Source organism: Vidua chalybeata, chromosome 16, assembly GCF_026979565.1.
Source record: "Vidua chalybeata isolate OUT-0048 chromosome 16, bVidCha1 merged haplotype, whole genome shotgun sequence".
Taxonomy (NCBI): Eukaryota; Metazoa; Chordata; class Aves; order Passeriformes; family Viduidae; genus Vidua; species Vidua chalybeata.
In genome coordinates this window covers 14,534,269-14,552,983 of record NC_071545.1, presented here as the reverse complement: position 1 = coordinate 14,552,983, position 18,715 = coordinate 14,534,269, and the positions used below count along the sequence as shown (strand labels likewise).

Below are 18,715 nucleotides of genomic sequence, written 5' to 3'. Positions count from 1 at the left end.
GAAACAAAGAGCCTTTAATTCTCTCTCTCCCCTCCCAAGCCAACAAGCAGAGCGTGTTCAGTGCAAGACTTGTGCAGGGAGAGCACAGAAGTGCTAATTGAGAGCTTGAAGGAGCATTAACAGCCCGGGCTCTCCCAGCCCCAGGTTGGTGTCTGCTGGGAAGGATGCAGTAGTGGGAGAGAGCTTTCTCCTGCCTCTTTTGTTGTGGATTTGAAGAGCTCCGAGTACAGCCTGTTCCCCGTGTTCCCGTGCCCTGCAATGCTGGAGGTTATTTTAGCAGGCAGCCAAGGAGACTCTGGTATTTTGAAGACATCTGCGGCGCCAGGGCTTTTCATATCATTTTTTAACACTTTGATAGCATTAGAAGCCATCTGGCAAACCCCCTCCCTGTGCTGCTGCCGGGGCTGGGCTGAGCCTTCCCCCCTTGGCTCGGTCCCGAGCCGTGCAAGGGGCAAAACATTCCCGCTCCCGGCGGCGGCTCTGACGCAATGCCCAGGAGCCGGGCCCGTCCTTCAAGGCCCTTCTGAAGGCCACTGTCACCCGTGTGACATTCCGGCGAGGAAAACGTGCTTTGACTCTTGTCACATCCCGGTTTTCCAGCGAGGGGATGCGTCGGCTGGGTTTGGAGCTGGGGCTGGAATCAGCGTTCCTGCTGGGCGAGCTCCAGGCTCCAGGGCTCAGAGCCAGGAGCAGCCACTGCTTTTAGCCTGGGCTCCCCAAAACTCATCCAAGTGGTCGCCGTCCCACCTCCAGACAGGGACCACGAGTGGATGTGGCACTTTTGGATATGGCTTAATGGACTTGGTGAGCTTTTCCATGGTTCTGTGAGAGGGGGAAATTGTCCCTTTGCCTTATGTCCATGAACCTCAAGGAACTGATGCTTAAACAGAATTTTGTGGGAAGGATCCCGTGATCGTGCCATTAATATCTGGTTCCTAAATATAAGGAGACTGAGAATAAGGTTCCTAAATATGAGGAAACTTAAGGATTGGACTGCTAAATAGGAGGAAATAAAATCTGGGTGCCGTTCCACCCAAATCATCCCAGTTACTCTTGTCCCTGTCCTTCCATTCCCTGGCTCCAGGACAACCAGCATTTCTCCTCACACCACAAAACATGAGTTTGATTTTAAATCCCCCTGAAGGCTCAGCCCTGTGCCTCAGGCAGCGAATCCACCTGAGCTTTATTAGAGGCTGAAGGAGGCTGAGGGGACTCGGTGACTCTCCGAGCTGCGATCCCAGCAGCCACCTTTGGTCCCTTCTCCCTCTCCCTCCTCATTAGGAACTAAATGGCAGCGGTGGCTAAATTGGGTGGAAGAGCTTGAGAGCGCTCAGAGATCGTTAATGATGGGAGCCTGCTCCGGGATAATCAGGAGCAAGGAAAGGGAGGGATGGGCCCATCACTGGGCCTGGGACACAAAATGAGAGTGGAGAGCCCGTGGAGGGCGGGAAGAGGGACCAAGAGGGGAAAGTGAGGCAAAACCAGAGCTGCCTGGGAGGATAGATGGATGGAAGGCTTTTACAGGGTCTGGAGAATAATTCCTGTGAGGAGCAGTTGTGGGGGCTCAGCCTGGAGAAAAGGAGGCTTGGGGGGACCTTGTGGCTCTGCACAGCTCCCTGACAGGAGGGGACAGCCGGGGGGGTCGGGCTCTGCTCCCAGGGAACAACAGGACAAGGGGGAATGACCTCACATTGGCATGTGGTGGCTCTCAGTGGCTCACAGTGTGTAGTGGCTCTTGGTGCATGGTGGCTTCTGGTGCACAATTCTCCTGACACATGGTGGCTCTTGGTTGCCCACGGTGGCTTTTGGTGCATGATGGCTCTCAGCGGTGTCTTACAGTGGCTCATGGCCCACGGTGGCTCTCAGTGGTGGCTCTCAGTGGCTCATGGCCCACGGTGGCTCTCAGTGGTGGCTCTCAGTGGCTCATGGCCCACGGTGGCACTCAGTGGTGGCTCTCTGTGGCTCATGGCACGTGGTGGCTCTCAGTGGTGTCTTACAGTGGCTCATGGCCCACGGTGGCTCTCAGTGGCCCATGGTGACTCTTGGTGTCTGGTGGCTCTCGGTGGTGTCCCATGGTGGCACTCAGTGGTGTCTCACGGTGCGTGGTGGCACTCAGTGGTGTCTCAGCGGTGGCTCTTGGTACATGGCGGCTCTCAGCACTGTCTCATGGTGGCTCTCAGTGCATGGTGGCTCTTGGTGGTGTCTCTGAATGCCTCTCGGTGAATGGTGGCTCTCAGTGGTGGGTCTTGGTGCATGGTGGCTCTCAGTGGTCTCTTGGTGTCTCACGGTGGCTCTCAGCAGTGTCTCGGTGGCTCTCAGTGGTGTCTCACAATGGTTCTCGGTGCATGGTGGCTCTCAGTGGTCTCTTGGTGTCTCACGGTGGCTCTCAGTGTCTGGTGGTTCTCAGTGGTGTCTCACAATGGTTCTCGGTGCATGGTGGCTCTCAGCAGTGTCTCTTGGTGGCTCTCAGCGGTGGGTCTTGGTGCCTGGTGGCTCTCAGTGGCTCCCAGTGTCTCTTGCTGGCTCATGGTGTCTCAGTGGTGTCTCTTGATGTCTCTCGATGTCTCTTGATGTCTCTCGATGTCTCTTGATGTCTCTCGATGTCTCTCGATGTCTCTTGATGTCTCTCGATGTCTCTTGATGTCTCTCGATGTCTCTTGATGTCTCTCGATGTCTCTCGATGTCTCTTGATGTCTCTCGATGTCTCGTGGCGTCTCATGGTGTCTCTTGCTGTCTCATGGTGTCTCCTGGTGTCTCAGGGTGCCCTTGTCCCCGCAGGTCTCCGCCGGACGCCCAGCCGGCTGTCGGGGCTGAGCGCGGCCGGGGCTCTGCCCAGCCCTGGTGGCCCCGGGCTGAGCTGCGAGCTGCAGGACTGTCCCTTCTGCGCCAGCCTCCTGGACGACCCCGAGTTCGCCCTCAGCGACTCCGACAGCAACGGCGACTCCGACAGCAACGGCGTCTACGAGTTCACGCAGGACCTGCGGCACGGCGACCACCGGGACCAGCTGCAGCAGCAGCGGGGCAGGAGGAGGAGGAAGAAGAAGAAAGCCAAGGAGAGGAACAAGGTGATGAAGCTCTGGAAGGCCTTCGGCACCAAACTCAAGAGGATCGTGGAGAGCAAATACTTCAACCGCGGGATCATGATCGCCATCCTCATCAACACCCTCAGCATGGGCATCGAGTACCACGAGCAGGTGAGCGACCTCGGGGGCTCCTCCTCGGGGTTTGGGTGCTCCTCGAGGCGGCTCTAAAGTGATTCCAGGAGGAACGAGGGTTTTCCTGGTTGGAAATGGGGCTGAAGATGACCCCGTGAGGAGCGGGAGAAGCCTTTGGGGTGTGGGACAGCTGGAAGTGCTGCTGGGGGCGTGCAGAGCTGAGATGTCTGTGGTGGATGTGTCTGCTCAGAGCCTGGCTGCTCGTTGGCTGGGAATTATTCAGTTAAGTAGGGATATTTGTGGTGGAAATAACTGTGGTCCGATGGTTCTGCTGGAGATAACCCAGGCAGAAATTTCTTCTTTGATCTGGACCTTCAAGTAAGACTTAAACTATCAGGCAATACTAAAAGCAACAAAGAAAAAGAAATTAGGGCGTCCCTGAAGGCTCCAAACCCTTTAATTTGCTCTCGCAGGGTGTGAGTAGGACTTTATTGAGGTTTTTGGAGGGAGGGAAGAGGAATGGTGCCGTTCTTCCCAGTGTTGGGATGGCAGCTGAGGACAGCCTGGGACTGGAGGGGCTGAGCCATGGGAGAGGGAGCTGAGACAGGGGAGCATCTCCACTTGGTCACCCTGGCAAAGTTCTGTTCTTCTGGGCTTTTCTTGCTTGGAAAAATTGGGGATTTTCCACTGTTTTGTCGAGGAATTTCTCGTGTCACCTCTGTGTCAGGTGCAGGAAACGCATCCCAACAAGGCCAGGATCTGTTTTTCTGGGATCAAAGGCACCCAGTGCTTCCCTAAAACCTTCCCTGCAGGGTCATGACCAGGTCAGGGTTATTTTTAAAGCTGCTCCTCCTCTCTTCTGTGGGCTGTCTGTTTGGCAATGAGGAGGAAAGGCAGAGCAGCATAATCCACCCAAAGGCAGGACAAGAGGCTCTGCAGCTCCTTCTCCATCATTTCCTAGGATTAAACACTGCTCAGGACCATGACAAAAAACCCTCTGGAGTGCTGCTACTTCATTTTCTCTGCGCTTCTGTGCTTTAACCTCCCCTATTTTAGGCTAAGACTTATTTTCTTTCAAAAAAAAAAAAAAGAGGACTCAGCTAAAACAACCTCAGCTGTGAACGACAAATCAGAATTACAGCAAAGTGTCCAAATCCAGCAGAGATTGAGCTGTCCCTGTCAGCTCCCTGTTGAATCCTGCTTCGTTGTTCCACAAGAAGTTCTAAAATTGGGAAATACACCTTGTCAGTGCCTTCTGAATAGGCCATTCATCCCTCATTTCTGCATGGATACTCCCTTGTCAGGCAGATACAGCTTTGTCAGCCCTTGGATTTTGCTGTGATGGGAGCTTGGGGAAAACCTGAGGCAGGCAGCAGGAGAAAATCCAGGGATCACATGGAGTGTGTCCCCAGTCAGTCCCATAAAGGCGAATTGGGATAATTACAGCCTTGCTGCTAACAAAGGAGAGCTGTAGCTGGCTGGCTTTTATTGGATTTTACCTTGTAAAAGCTTGGCTTTAGGGCATCTCAAAGCCAATGGCAATAAAGATTCCGAAGCTTTTTGGCTGCGGAGTGGCAGATTCCTGCCAGCTCTGCTCGCAGGCACTGCCCAATAAAAAGGGAGGAAAATGGAAGTGAAACCTGGAAAAGTTCTCCCACGTGCCTGGGACACTGGGATAATGAGTTGTGGAGTGTCAGAGCCCAGCGTGGTGACACCTCACCCGAGGCCTCTCCTCCCAGCCGTGTCCCGGGGCTGAGGCACTGTCCAAATCCAGCAGGAAACTGCCCTGGATTTTGGCACTTCTGTGGGCAAAGCGGGGGGATTTGGGAGCCCCCCTCGTGTGAGAATTGGCTGCAAGGCTCGGGGTGGGGCTGCTTCGTGTGGAGAGCAGGAGGAGGTGTCTGGGCAAAGTGTCCCGGAGCCACAGCGAGGTGTTGGGGTGGAGGGAGAGGGAAAAGCTCCCTTTGGGGTCGTGAGCCTGGCAGGAAAAACAGTGGGGTCACATCTTTCTGGCTGCTGCCCAGCGTCTGCTTCCAGAGGATTCCAGGTGGGAAGTTCTGAGCCTCTCCAGGCTGTAACCAGGTGTGGGTTGTTGCCGTTGTTGTCTTCTCCATCCTCCCAAATCTGGAAGCCATTCCCCACTTGAAAAGGATTTAGGAGCTGCTCTGTGGCTCTCCTCTGTTTTCCTTGCTCCCACCAAGCTGTTCTGTGTTACTCCAAGAGCAGTTTTTAGGGAATCCAGGGAAGCCTGTGCTCTGCTGGTGGCAGCATGGGAAGGGCTCTGCTGGATGCCGGTAAAACACAACCACAGAACCCTGGAATGGTTTGGAATTCTAAAGTTCATCCACTTTGCCATGGGCACCTTCCACTGTCCCAGGTTGTTCCCTACCCAACTTGGTCTTGGACACATCCAGGGATGCAACATCCACAACTTCTCTAGGAAACCCGTCCCACCAACACTTCCCACCGTTTATTCGGAGTGAAAGAGCTTCAGCAGCTTCTCTGCCCTTGACTTTGACCACTTTTTTTGGGCCGTTTTGTGGCTGGATCAAACTGCAAACAAACCAGAGCAGCAGCCCCAGGGAAGCCCATCCCAACCCTCAGTGTCCATAGGGAAATGCCCAATCCCTTTTATACATTTTTTTTCATTGCTTCTTGCCTTTTTTGTTTTTTTTGTTTTTTCCCAACTTCTCCGTAGTCCCCAGTGGCTTTGCAGATAGACGGACACAGAAAATCGGTTTTTATTGGAGGTGATCAGAGCCAAAGCATCAGCGCTGTGTGTGTGTGGGAAGGGTGAGGGGTTCTGAGGGGGGACGGAGCGGGGCCGGTCCTGCTGTTCCTCCTCTCACCCTGGGACGCGGCGGAGCTCTGCAGAGAGGTCTCACGGAGCCCTCTTGAGGCAGTGGAGCATCATTGTCCAGCTCCTGTGGATGAGGGAATCGAGGCTGGAAGGTGCCAGGCTGGAGGCAAAACCCCCCGGGCTCCTGGGGACTTCTTTGTCTTTGGAATCACAGAAGATCCTGAGTTAGGAGGGACCCACAGGGATCATCCAGCCCTGCCCAGACCCCCCAACAACCCCACCCTGGGCATCCCTGGAGCGCTGTCCAAACCCTCCTGGAGCTCTGGCAGCCTCGGGGCCGTGCCCATTCCCTGGGGAGCCTGGGCAGTGCCCAGAACCTTTCCCTAAAATCCAACCTAGCCCTCCTGTGGGACGACTTCATCCCATTCCCTGGATCCCGTCCTGTCAGAGGGAGGAGCTGGGGTTGTGCTGCCACAGCCTCCAGACAAAGAGAGCCCTGGCCACGTCCAAGGCCCCTCAGGACTTCAGTCTGTGTTTTTATGGGAATGTGGAATTCCCACCACTCTGCTCACCTGGCTGCTCTTGGCTTTACCTTTAGTGCACGGGGCTTGGGTGGAGTCATGGAATGGTTTGGGACTTGAAATATCAACATCTCATCCCCCCCCTGCCGTGGCAGGGACACCTTCCACCATCCCAGGCTGCTCCAAACCTCATCCAGCCTGGCCTTGGACACTCCCAGGGCAGCCACAGCCTCTCTGGGAATCTGCCAGGGCCTGCCCACCCTCCCAGGGGAGAATCTCTCCCTACCACCTATTCCAAACCGTGGTTCCAAACCCTCCAGGGGATCCTGTCCCGTGCCTGTGGCCAGGGCGGCTCCTGGGGAAATGAGGAGATGCCAGAACTGCTTTGCAGAGCTTTTCTCAGGGCAGCACAGCCCCTTGGTGGCAGGAGATGGGGCAGCTGCTGATGGGAAGCGTTTCCTTGGCACTGCAGGCCCTGGGAGCAGTCGGATCCTGCCCGGGACATCCGCAGGGTTCAGGGCCAGCTCCACCTGGGACGTGGCTGGGAATTCAGAGGTTCCAGGGGGCTGTTCATTAGCAGCAGCACAGCTTGGATTTCAAAGGTTAATTGCCTGCTGTGGAGTCCTCCCTGGGCTGTTTGTTTTCCCCCTCCTGTGCTGTGTTTATTTATTTATTTTAAATTTATTTATTAATTTATTAATCCGTCCATCCCCGGCACAACGGGCGCTCCCACGGATTAGGAGAGCCAAGCACAAAGATCCTTGCATTAATCCTCCAGGCGATTTCAGAACATTGGACGGGCTTTGTTCTGCATTCATTGCAGCTGACAGCTCTCCAGAGGATCTGAGAATGTGCCATGGCACTGCAGCACTGAGCAGGGAACGGGGCACTCCGAAGGCACCACCTTTGGCTGGCACACCTGGCACAGGGATCCTCTTCCAGGACGCTTCCAAGTGGAAAAACAGATTCCTTTCTGCCCCAGAGTCAGCATCACTGAGTGCTCTGAGGAAATAATTGCTGCTCCTTCAGGCTGCCTCGATTCCCAGCTCTGTGCTTATCCGGGAGAAGGACAGAGCCCCTCATTTGCCCGGGAGAGCTGCTGGTGTTATCCCTGCAGAGGGAAATGATGCACGAGCCCCCCACTCAGCTTCCCAGAAGAATTCACTGAAGGAGCTGTTGATGCTCGTAATGACTTCACATAAAAAGCTCCATTTACATCAAATGGCGCTAGAAACGTTATTTTATATTCTCTCCTCAGCAGAGAAGTACAAATTAGTATTTGTTCCAAGCTATTGCTGTTCAAAGAGCTTTTAATTGCTTTTCTGATCCCTCATCCGTGGCGTGTTTCGTTGGGAGCAGCTGCCTTTGGAGCAGGAGCTGACCTTGAGGTGCACCCAGTGGTCCGTGGCTTGTCAGAGTGAGAGGAGTGTTGGTTTTGAGTAGAACATTTTATTATTCTGGAGTAAAAAAGTCATTCTGTGCGATTGAAGGTAGCGCTCGCTTCAGCAGTGACGTCCTGTTTTAGCGTTTGTCAATTTTGCCTTGAAAAATTGGTTTGGCATGGAAAGCTCAGCACTTACTCAGAAAGCAAAGCAGGATTTTTCAGCAGTGTTTGAAGCAAATTGCTGAAATTCCTTTTGAGTTGTGAGTCAATAAAACACCACCCTGAGCTGAGATTCGCGCTTTCACCCGGCAAAACTTGTTCTCTCTTCCAGATTTCTGCAGGATCCAATTTTCAGGACTCGCAGTCTGGCAGGATTTGAGGAAAACTGATTCCCCCAGCCCAGGCTGGGATGTGAAAATTCAGCCCGGTGTGTTTGTGGCTGTTGTGTGGATGGTGTGAGCCTCCTGCTGCCCTCAGGAGTGCTTTGGGCTGTGCCAGCTGCACCCCGAGCTCTCCCTCCCCTGCTCCCTCTCCAAGGTCCCAGCAGTGAGAGGACAACTCTCCCCAAGCCTTGGCTGGATCAGTGGAGAACACATCAGTGATGGAAATTCTGCTTTTTCCACAGCTTGGGGATAACCTGAATTCTGTCCCCACCTCAGGGACGGGCTTTTCCTGGGGAACTTTGGGATGAAGGGATGTTTTCCATCCATCCATCCAGGCCCTCTTGCTGTCAGGTCAGCACCAGGTTGGGGATCCCCCCTGGTCAGAGCCAGCAGCAGCTCCCACGTGGAGATTTCCACCTGGAAGGTGTCATTCCCACCTCAGAGGGAATCGGGGATCGGAGGCAGGGTAGCAGGAAGTGGTGGCAGGGAAATTCCAGGTGTCCTGGCTCGCTGCTGGATCATGGTCATGGATAAACCGCGTCCTTCCACACGGAGCCTCCTCTCTCCCCCTTTTCTCCAATTTAAGGGCTCCTCCCCTGCTCTGTTTTCCTTCTCTTGGGATATTTTTTTTTACTATATAAGGGAAAGAGATCCCAGAGATCCTTCCCTTCCTGGGCCTTGGAGCAGACAGGAGCAGCACCTCAGCAGGGCAGGGCTGAGGTCGTAACTCACCCCAGCGCTGGCACCCCGGGCAGAGCCAGAGCAGTGGGGGCTTTGTGCTCATCAGCCATGGGAATATCCCAAAATTCCCCGTGGGACTGCAGGCACGTTTCCCAGTGCCTGCTTCCCCTCACTTCTGCCATCAGTTGTTCTCTCTGGCGAGGGGTTGGGATAGAAGGGGACAGTGACAGGCAGGCAGGTGACAGTGACAGCTTTCCCTGCTGCCTGCACACTGGGGGTGTGCTCAGTCCCACAGCGTGCAGGACCCCCCCCAGATGTGGTGTTTTTTTTTTTTTTTTTTCCATTCTGGATCCATCCCCAGTGCCCTGATCCCCACACAACCCCCTCTCCAAAGCCCCGGGGTGGCTGCAGCCAGGATGTTTGAGTTTCAGCTGGCAGGTAAAATAAACCCAGCAGGATCCAGCCCCCAGGGGGGGAGCAGAGTGCTCCTGGCAGCTGCATTCCATCAGGAATGTGTGGGAATGCCAGCCAGGCCCTGCTGCTGGGACAGTGGCTCTGATGTGCTGCAGGGTTGGCACCGTGTGGCCGCTTTGTGCAGAGGGACGCGGGCACGGAGTGGCTCCCTCACCACAGAGGGGCTTTTGTTGGGTCTGGGCCTTCTGCTGCCAGCCAGATCTCTGCTTTTCATCTGGGACTGGCTTTGGGAAGAGGAGGCTGAGGGTGGCTTTGAGCAGGGGAGCAAATCTGTGTTCCACAGGCAGCCCCTGGGTGACAAAGGACAAGTCCCAGGCACAGCTCCGGGGTCTGCCCGGTGCCAGCTGTGATCAGGGACCCCAGAGATGTCACAGTGCCCCAGGCAGGTCCCTCCAGCAGCTCCCATCCTCCCAGGAGCCTCCAGGAGAAGCAGGGACAAAAGCAGGGAGAGCAGAGAGGGAACTGGGGAAGGCTGAGGCAGGAAAACTTTGGCACCTTGGGAAGCAAGGAGTGGCTTGGGTTGACACAGGAGGGAGGAGCTGCTGGAACACCATCAGCTGAGGATGTTTCTGCATCCATCTTGCATTTCCTGGGATTTTTTGTTTTTTTTTTTTTTTGTTCCCTGAGACCAGGATTGCAATGTGCTCTGTGCCAGCCAGATGTGCCAGGTGGCATTTTAGGAAATATTTCCTCACTGGAAGGGTGGTTAAACACTGCAAGGGGCTGCCCAGGGCAGCGGTGGGGTCACCACCCCTGAAAACGTTGGGAAAATCAGTGGATGTGGCATTTCATGATGTGGCTTAGTGGTGTGTCGATGATCTTGGAAGTCTTTTCCAGTTTTAGTGACTTTGAGTTATTGCAAGGGATGATAAAATCGGGAATGGGAGCAGAGCCTTGCACCCCTAAAGCAGATGAAACTGAGAAAAACGTTGTGAAGGCACGGGGGGAGCAGCCAGGTGGGATTAAAGATGCTCAGGGTGGCAATGCAGCCCCTTCCCCCGGGCACCTGAACAGCTCCATTCCCCCTGCTGCCAGCCCAGGCAAGGATTCTCCTCAGCTTTTAACCAGTGAGATTTCCCAGAATGATGAGTGAAGTTGAAAATGTCACCCTGCCAGCTCCTCCCGGGGTTTTGTGTCCCAGGATGGGGATGCTTTTTAGGAGTGGGGTGGAAAGCTGATGCGAGAGGAGCGAGGCTCTTGGAAATGAGGGAGGTTTGGCATCCCTGCTCACATTCTTTTTCCAGCTCTATTTTTGTTTGCACTGTCTGGTTTACAGCCCTAAAGACAGCCTGACTCCCAATTTGGGAAAAACACTGTGCACAGGCCTCGGAGCATCAGTGGCAAAGCTTTTTTAGAGCAGGGAGGATGGGCCAGGAGACCACTTTCCCAGGAGTTTTCTCTCCTGCCTCATCCCTGTCCAGATTAATATCTCCTCTCTCCCTGTCCTTGTCCTCTCCTTGTCCCACACGCAGACAAATCTGAAAGTTGTGACTGTAGTAAAAAAGAGAAAACAAATCCAAAAAAAAAAAAAAGAAAAAAGAAAAAAAAAAAAAAAAAAAGGAGTTAATTTTATATTCTCCAGAGGGAATTGGCTTTGCTGCAGACAGATGGATCCTGTAATTCCCTGTCTCTCGACATGACTATACATGGATTGGTTCTTTCCTTTGGATTGGGGTGGGGTGGGAGGCCAGGGGGTGCTGGCAGCTCCCAGAACTGCACCTGGAGCAGAGCTGGGATCGGGGGCACAAATCCCTGGCTCTCTGTTCCCCAGGCACACCAGGCAGGAATTTCCCAGCTCTGAGCTGCCTCAAATCCAATCAATAAACGGGAATAAATGAAACCACTGGGGAGAGAACAGGATATGGGAGAGAATCAGCATTTTCCTTTGGTTCCTGAAGGGTTCAGGGGCAAAACATCCACCCTGAGGGCATCGTTTGTCCCGGAGGAAGAGTTGAAAGTCCTTTGTGGAGATGATTTTGGGCCAGAGAGGCTGAGAACAGCGTGGGTTGCTGGGCAATTATCTCCTCAGAGTGACCTGTGAGTGCTGCAGAGCCTTCCTGGAGCTGCCAGGAGCACGGATCAGCACCTCGGGTGGCTCTGGAGGAGCTCCTGATGTGCTGCTGCGTGTGCCAGGGCGGCTGGGCTGCAGGCTGGGCACAGCCAGAAATCCCAATTTGTGCCTCTGGAAGCGTCAGAGCCAGAGGGGATGCAGGGGAACGACTCATAACCCCCCCCCCCCCCCCCCAAAAAAAAAAAAAAACACTTCTGCAAAATATCCAAAAGAGTTTCCCATTTTTCTGCTTGTCTCCCTGGCTGTGTCCCCACCTCTCCAGGCTGGAATGATGGGATTGGCACCCCTGCCAGGCTCCCAGCACACACAGACACCCCAGAGCAGCAGGGATCCCTCCCTGGCTGCACTGGGGGGAGTCTGGTGGCTGGGGGATGTTCCTCAGCTCCCTCCTTTCCCAAGAACAGCTTTTCCCTCTTCCCGAGGCTGAGTTTAACCTGGAGAGGGTGATGGACAGGCAGGCTCAGGCTCCCAGACAGGTAATGAGGGAAGGAAACCATGCAGTGCGTGTTTCCCACCCAACTTGCACAAGTCCTTTTGTATTTCAGAAATTATTTGAAAGCCGTGGATTTCCTCCCACTCCTTTTTTTTTTTTTTTTTTTCTTTTTTTTCCTCCCCTCCTCCTTGCTCGTCAGGGTGTAACAGCAGAGGGTTTCATCCACATTTGATTTTTTAACTCTGACAGGAAACCTGAGTGCTGGATTTATGGCTGCAGCTGTCACTCCTCTGCAAACAGGCAGGGAAATGAAGGTTAACAAGTTTGGGCTCGGGGGAAAGCTTGTAAAACAGCCCTGCAGAAGGCTTTGTGTCATCACACCCGCCTGAAGAACAGATCTTTGCCGAGGTTCTCCAGCCCAGGGTTATTTATCATCATCTGCAGTGAATATTTTTCTAATTGTATCTCTGAGCTGGAAGCTCTCGAAACCCCAAATTGAATTCTTTTCCCTTGTTTGATAGGGAGGGGAAACGCAGGCTGGGGAGCCTGGGGGACTGGTTGGATGCTTTAAAAAAAACCCACAGTGGCACTGGGCAGGCTTGCTGCAGCCATATGTTCAAATCCCAGGGGGGAGCAGTCACCAGGAGGCACAGGGCGCTCCAGAACATTCCTGGTGTGTTCTCCAGATGTCCCCGTTCCTGTGGCTGAGGGCAGGGATGCTCTGCCTGTCCCCCAGGCTGCCCAGTGTCCCCTGCCAGGCTGGCACTGTCCCCTTGTGCTTCCTCAGCCTCCCGTGGCTGGAGTGTGAAGCCCTGGCTGGGTGATTTTAAGGGAGGTTTGCTGAAAGGAGACAAAATAGCTCCTGAGTTTTGTTTAAACGAGGAATTTGGCCTGGAAAGTACCAGATCTACTCGGGAGTGGTGTGCTTGGAGTAGAAGGACTTGTTAGAGCATGTGGCTGTGTGTCTTTAGGGTCGCTGCACTCTGCTTTGGGCTCTGTGTGGCTCCGGGGAGCTGTGTCAACAGGATGTGAAGTTTTGGCCGTGTCCCTGGACTTTTCTGTGCCTCAGCCAGCCCGGAGAGGAGGAGGCTGAGGGGAAACTCCTCGGGATCTGCAGCTGCTGGGATCCAGGGAATGGCTGGAGCTGTGCCAGGGAGGGCTAGGTTGGATTTCAGGGAAAGGTTCTTCCCCCAGAGGGTGCTGGGCACTGCCCAGGCTCCCCAGGGAATGGGAACAGCCTCGAAGCTGTGAGAGCTCCAGGAGGGTTTGGACAGCGCTCCAGGGATGCCCAGGGTGGGGTTGTTGGGGGGTCTGGGCAGGGCTGGATGATCCCTGTGGCTCCTTTCCATCCAGGATTGATATTTAAGATTCCACCATTCCGTTTTGGGAGCCAAGCTGGGAGCCTGTTCCCTGCAGCTCAGAGGCAGCAGGTCCCCACTTCCCTCCTCACTCCTCTCTCCCAGCCTTTGCTGCTCCCCCAAACCTCTGCCGTGCCCACTTCTGCACCCGAAGGTGCCTTTGGGGTTTTGTTCAGCACCTCCACTTTGGGGTTGTGGAGTGCAGGGCTTGGACTTGAAAAGGAACTCGAGGAATGCTTCAGTGGGATCAGGAGTCGGTCCAGCCATAAAAGCTGGGAGAGGAAGCAGTGGGAGCTCTCAAAGGCAGAGATGCAACAATTTCCTGCCACGTGAGCTCGGGATGAGGCTTTTATGCCAACACAAACTTTACCTGGAGACGGTTTGGAGGGAGACAGACTCGGTTCTGACTCTCCCACAGAAATCTGGATGAGCTCCTCACCTGGGAGGAAGCTGCAAAGCTGCTTTTTGATGTGCCAGCCACTCCTGCACCTTGTTAACACATCTGTCTCTCAGCGTGACCTCTCTTAAAGGGTTTAAACGCTGATGGATTCTTTTGCTTTTGATGTCTGGGCTAATGAAGTGCTGGGTCTCCTCTCTTTCATTTTCCAGTTCATGGATTGAGGCTCAGGAGCAGCCAGGATTGGAGCTGGGCTTGGTTTGCAGCTGGCTGAGGGACAGGTTCACAGGATCACAGAATAATGAGGTTGGAAGAGACCTCTAAGATCACCAAGTCCAACCCATGCCCCAACACCTCAACTCGACTGTAGCACCAAGTGCCACGACCAGTCTTTTTTTAAACACATTCAGAGCACATCCATTTAAACACATTCCACCACCTCCCTGGGAAGACAATTCCAGTACTTTATTATTCTTTCGGTGAGATTTTTTTTCCTAATATCCAACCTGTACCTTCCCTGACGTAGCCTGAGGTTAATTCAGGCTTGCCTGCCACCGACTGAGGATGCTTCCCTGGCTCTGCACAACCACCTGAGGCAACTCCTGCCCGGGGCTGGGCTCCAATAAAAGCCACCACGAGGCAGGGGAGGAGGAAATTCCGTGCTGTGCTCAGCTGTGCAGGGGTCAGGGTGCTGCAGCAGCAGCCCCTGGTCACCAAGGCAATGCCAGCTCATTGCTATGGAAACACTCGCCACCTCCTCCAGCCTGCCTTTCAGCAGATAATTGCTTGAGATCCGCTGTGGATGCCACAAATAAAATCATCTGGCAGCTTTTTTTCAGCGCGGTCTGCCTGCTTTGGGAGCCCACGAGGAGGATTTCCACGTCAGGGCAAGAGTTTTTGGGAGCTCGTGGCTTCCCCGGGGGCTCGGTGTTTGCACGGGGTTGGTGGTGGAGCTTTAGGAGTTTATGAAAGCCACCAGGCAGGAGCTGCAGTCTAAATTCTCTCACTCCCACTCTCAAATTCAACCTGGTGCTGCCTGTTCCATCCCTGCCTGGAGGGTTTGGATTGGTTTGGCTCTTTCCTGGGAGCAGGGGGTGGATGCAGGCCCTGGAGCAGCTCTGGTTCTGTGTCTGCTCCTCGTGGCTCTCCCTGCAGGAGCTGCTTCTTCACTTCTGCCACTCAGAGCCACGGCAGGGCTGGGAAAAAAACAGGGGAGGAAAAAAAAAAAAAAACCTTGATTGGGGCATGGAAGAGAGAAAGTTGCAAATGAAATAATCCCAGAATAATTTGGGTTGAAGGGACCTTGAAAGGGATTTTGTTCCATGGGCAGGGACCTTCCACGACCCCAGGCTGCTCCAGGCCTGTCCAGCCCGGCCTTGGGCACTGCCAGGGATGGGGAATCCAGGGAAATCCTGATTTATTTTGCACAGCTGTCCCTGCCTGCCATCTCCTCCAGTGCAGGGGGTTGGCAGAGCCCGGCATGATTGGAGAGGTGTTGTTATTGCTGCCCTAATTAGTGGCAGGTAATTAATGTTCATTAAGAGCCCCCTTTGCCCAGCTCACCAAGGCTGAACTAACGACCCCCAAAACCAAACTCACCCACTCCTGCCTGGGGAGAGTCTCAGGTGTTCACCAACCTCACACTAAGAGAGAACTGCAATAATTTTAATTAGTGCTGCTGTTGTTAGGGCTAATCCAGCTGAATGTCATTATTTTAGCAGTGATTTTATGCCATTATATCAAATTAGAACCACTGATTTTTATTTTTTCCTGTATCATTTTTTTCCCATAACCATTAGACCACACTGAAATTCAGGGCAGGCTTGGGGGTGAGTTATCATTCCTGAAAAAAGAATCTGAAAAATCCCATGGAAAGTCACCTCCTCTGTTTGAAGTCCTGTTTTCCAGACCTTTTTCTTCTTCTCCCAGTGTTAGGAATAAATATGGCAAGAGAAGCACAGTGCAAAGCCAGCACTGTGATTTCTGTGAATATTGGTGCTGGTTTCATAGAATTTCATTTCATGGGAAGTTTTTTTTTTACCAAAAAGGTGAAAATGTGGGAGCACTGGGCCATCTCCAGGCTCTGAAATCAAGAAATTCTGCCAGGTGCAAATCCTGGGCCTGGATAGAATTATGGGATACAAACAGGGATGAGAAGCAGGACTCACTGAGCTCTCCTGCTGCTTTTTGCTCCCTCTTGGAAATTCCAGCACTCAGTGCAGTGTCCAGGTGATCCCACTGTGCTGAAGGACAGCTCTGCCTTGGAATTCCTCCCTGACCTCTGATGTTCTTGGAATTCCTTCCTGACCTCTGGAGTCCTTGGAATTCTTTCCTGATCTCTGGTGTCCTTCCCTCTTCCTTGGAATTCCTTCCTGACCTCTGGAGTCCTTGGAATTCCTCCCTGACCTCTGATGTTCTTAGAATTCTTTCCTGACCTCAGGTGTCCTTCCCTTTTCCTTGGAATTCTTTCCTGAACAAGCTGCTCTTGTCTCAGGGAGCAGGAGGGATGTCGGTGCTTGCTGGTTTTTTTTTTTTTTTTTTTTTTTCAATTCCTTATTTAATTTTTTATTGTTTTTTTTTAATCTTTTTTTTTTTAAATTTATTTTATATTTTTTATTTTGGGTTTCTTTTAATGTTTATTTTTAAATTCCTCAGGCACAAGTGGCCTGCAGCTTCTCCTGAGAGCCACGGAGAGCTCTGCTCCCCGCTGGAGCTGCGCCAGGGGAGGTTTAGGTTGGATTTTGGGGAAGATGGATTTTAGGGAAGATGGATTTTAGGGAAGATGGATTTTAGGGAAGATGCCTGACACCTTCCCTGGAGAAGAAGTCGGAGTGCACAGGGTCGGCTTCTCAAGGCTGTTGATTTTCTCTTCTCTAGAACACGTTTTCTGAAGGAGCTGGGTCTGTCCAGCAGGTCAGTCTGTGACAGACTCCCCCCCTTGGGCAGTGTTCACATTTTATACCCAAACCTCCGTGTGCCGTGGTTACAATAACGTGCCAATATCTGTCATTGGTGTTGGGCAGTGTGTCTGTGCCTTAAACCAACAGAAAAGTGTCACCAGCACAGCAGGACATGGAGGGCAAGGAGAAGGAGAAGAAGGTCAGGACACGCCCAAATGTCTCCATCTTGTCCCTGAACCCCATTCTAAAAAGCTCCAAAATTCCACTTTTTCACCCTGTGTTAATTCAACTACCACAGTACTCAAACCCTTGTGGATTGTAATTCCTCACACAGAGTTGGCAGCTTTTTCCCACTAAAATCAAAGCCACGGTTGTTTTTGACTTTGTGCCAAGGTCCCCAAGCCCCTGCCAGGGTCTGGAGCCAGCCAGGGCAGCCAGAGGGATGTCCTGGATTCCCACACCAGGGATGCACAGGTGGGATTTTTGCAGTGCCTGAGCAGGGCAGGAGCTGGACTCCGCTCCCTGCGTTCCCTCCCGGCTCAGGGCATTCCATGATTCCGTAATTCCCGAGTTTAAACGGAGCAGCAGCTTCTGGGGAGCCGCTCGCTCCCGGCGCCAGCTGCACGTGCTGGAGGCTGCTGGCAAGCACAGCCTCTGCTTTTGTACCTTTTTGTCTTTTTGCTTTCCCTTTCTGATCCTGCTGGATGGGCTTTAATTGCTGCTTTAGTCTGGTGGCTAAAAGGAGGGATCAATAATTCACTGGGAAGAACAGCGTGGAGCTCCAAGGTTCCCATCTGCCTGCTTTGGCTGAGGGCTGCAGCACCCTGGGCTCTCACAGCTTTGTGTTTTCCCAGACAAAAAAGGAGCTCAGGATGGTTGCTGGGGTTGCTTTGGGTTTGCTGGAGGGGAGGAAAGGTGGATTTCCCCTGGATTTGTTCTCCTGGCTCTGTGTTGGATCTGAGCAGGGAGGAGCTGCTGCCTGGGTTCCAGGTGTGGGTTTGCAGATGTTCATTTCCGTGCTCTTAAACCTCGGGATCTTCAGCACTTTGGGAGCGTTTCTTTCTTTGGGAAGTGTTATCAAACTTGGGGCTGGACCAAGTGCAGTCCAGTCTTGGGAGATAAAAGGGCTGGAGGTTCCTCCAGCTGTGCTGTCCCCTCTGGATGTCCCTGAACTTCACCAGCCTGTGGAAAACGTGAGTTACCCACCCTAGGGATGACTTGGATCCCAGGATCCCAAGGGATCTCTTTGATCCAGTGTCACAAAAATCACAATAAACAGAGCTCACCTCAGCTGCTCCATCCCCAGGCTCTAAGGCAGGATCAGCTGTTCCCATGTCAGGGTGCTCAGAGGTTTCCTGGCACTGAGAAGGTGAACAGCCCTGGCTGATTGGGATTAGCTGGAATTGGGATTGTTCAGCCTGGGGAAGAGGATTTGGGGTCAGTGAATTGTGGCCTTTCGGTGCCTGCAGGGAATCTGCAAGAGAGATGGAGAGAGATCTTTTACCAGTGCCAGGACAGGGGGAATGGCTTCAAACTGACAAGAGGGGCAGGGACAGATGGAATACTGGGAAGGAATTCCTCCCTGGGAGGGCAGGGAGGCCCTGGCACAGGTGCCCAGAGAAGCTGTGGATCCCTGGAAGTGCCCAAGGCCAGGTTGAACGGGACCTGGAGCACCCTGGGACAGTGGGAGGTGTCTCTGCCCATGGCAGGGGTGACACTGGATGGGCTTTAAGGTCCCTTCAACCCAAACCATTCTGGGATTCAGTTTCCCAGAGGGAAACCCCTAAAGAGCTCCCTGTGCCCAAACGAGGCACACACCCAGCTTTTCTCCTGCTGCCTTCCAACATTTTCATTTCCTTTTTCTATTCCAAGACCCTTGAACCTTTTAAAACCTCTCCCACTCTTCTCCCATCTCTTCACCTCCCACTTGGGCACTCAGAGGTCGGGTCCAGCTGCCGGCTCCCATTTTTTTTCAAGAATTACCCTCTCCTTGAACTCATCTCCCCCTCCAGCCTCTCCAGCTCCTCTCCTGGGCTGCACAGATGACTAAGCCGAGGTTTTTTTTTTGAAACACGGACTAAACACATCCCCACCTTCCTCCCCTGCAGTGCCCCCCCTGATGTGTTTCATCTCCCGATGCCCGCGGATCACCAAAGTG

The 18,715-nt window shown here is 53.3% G+C and overlaps 1 protein-coding gene across 2 annotated transcripts in view; it reads left to right on the top strand.

Annotated features, from left to right (window-relative positions):
- The window catches only part of CACNA1H (calcium voltage-gated channel subunit alpha1 H), a 112,754-nt gene that overhangs the window by 34,155 nt on the left and 59,884 nt on the right, over positions 1-18,715 (top strand). For both annotated transcript variants that reach the window (XM_053957282.1, XM_053957281.1), the window contains exon 8: positions 2,779-3,194. In XM_053957282.1, the coding sequence (XP_053813257.1) occupies positions 2,779-3,194 (416 nt within the window). The remainder of the gene's footprint in view (positions 1-2,778; positions 3,195-18,715) is intronic.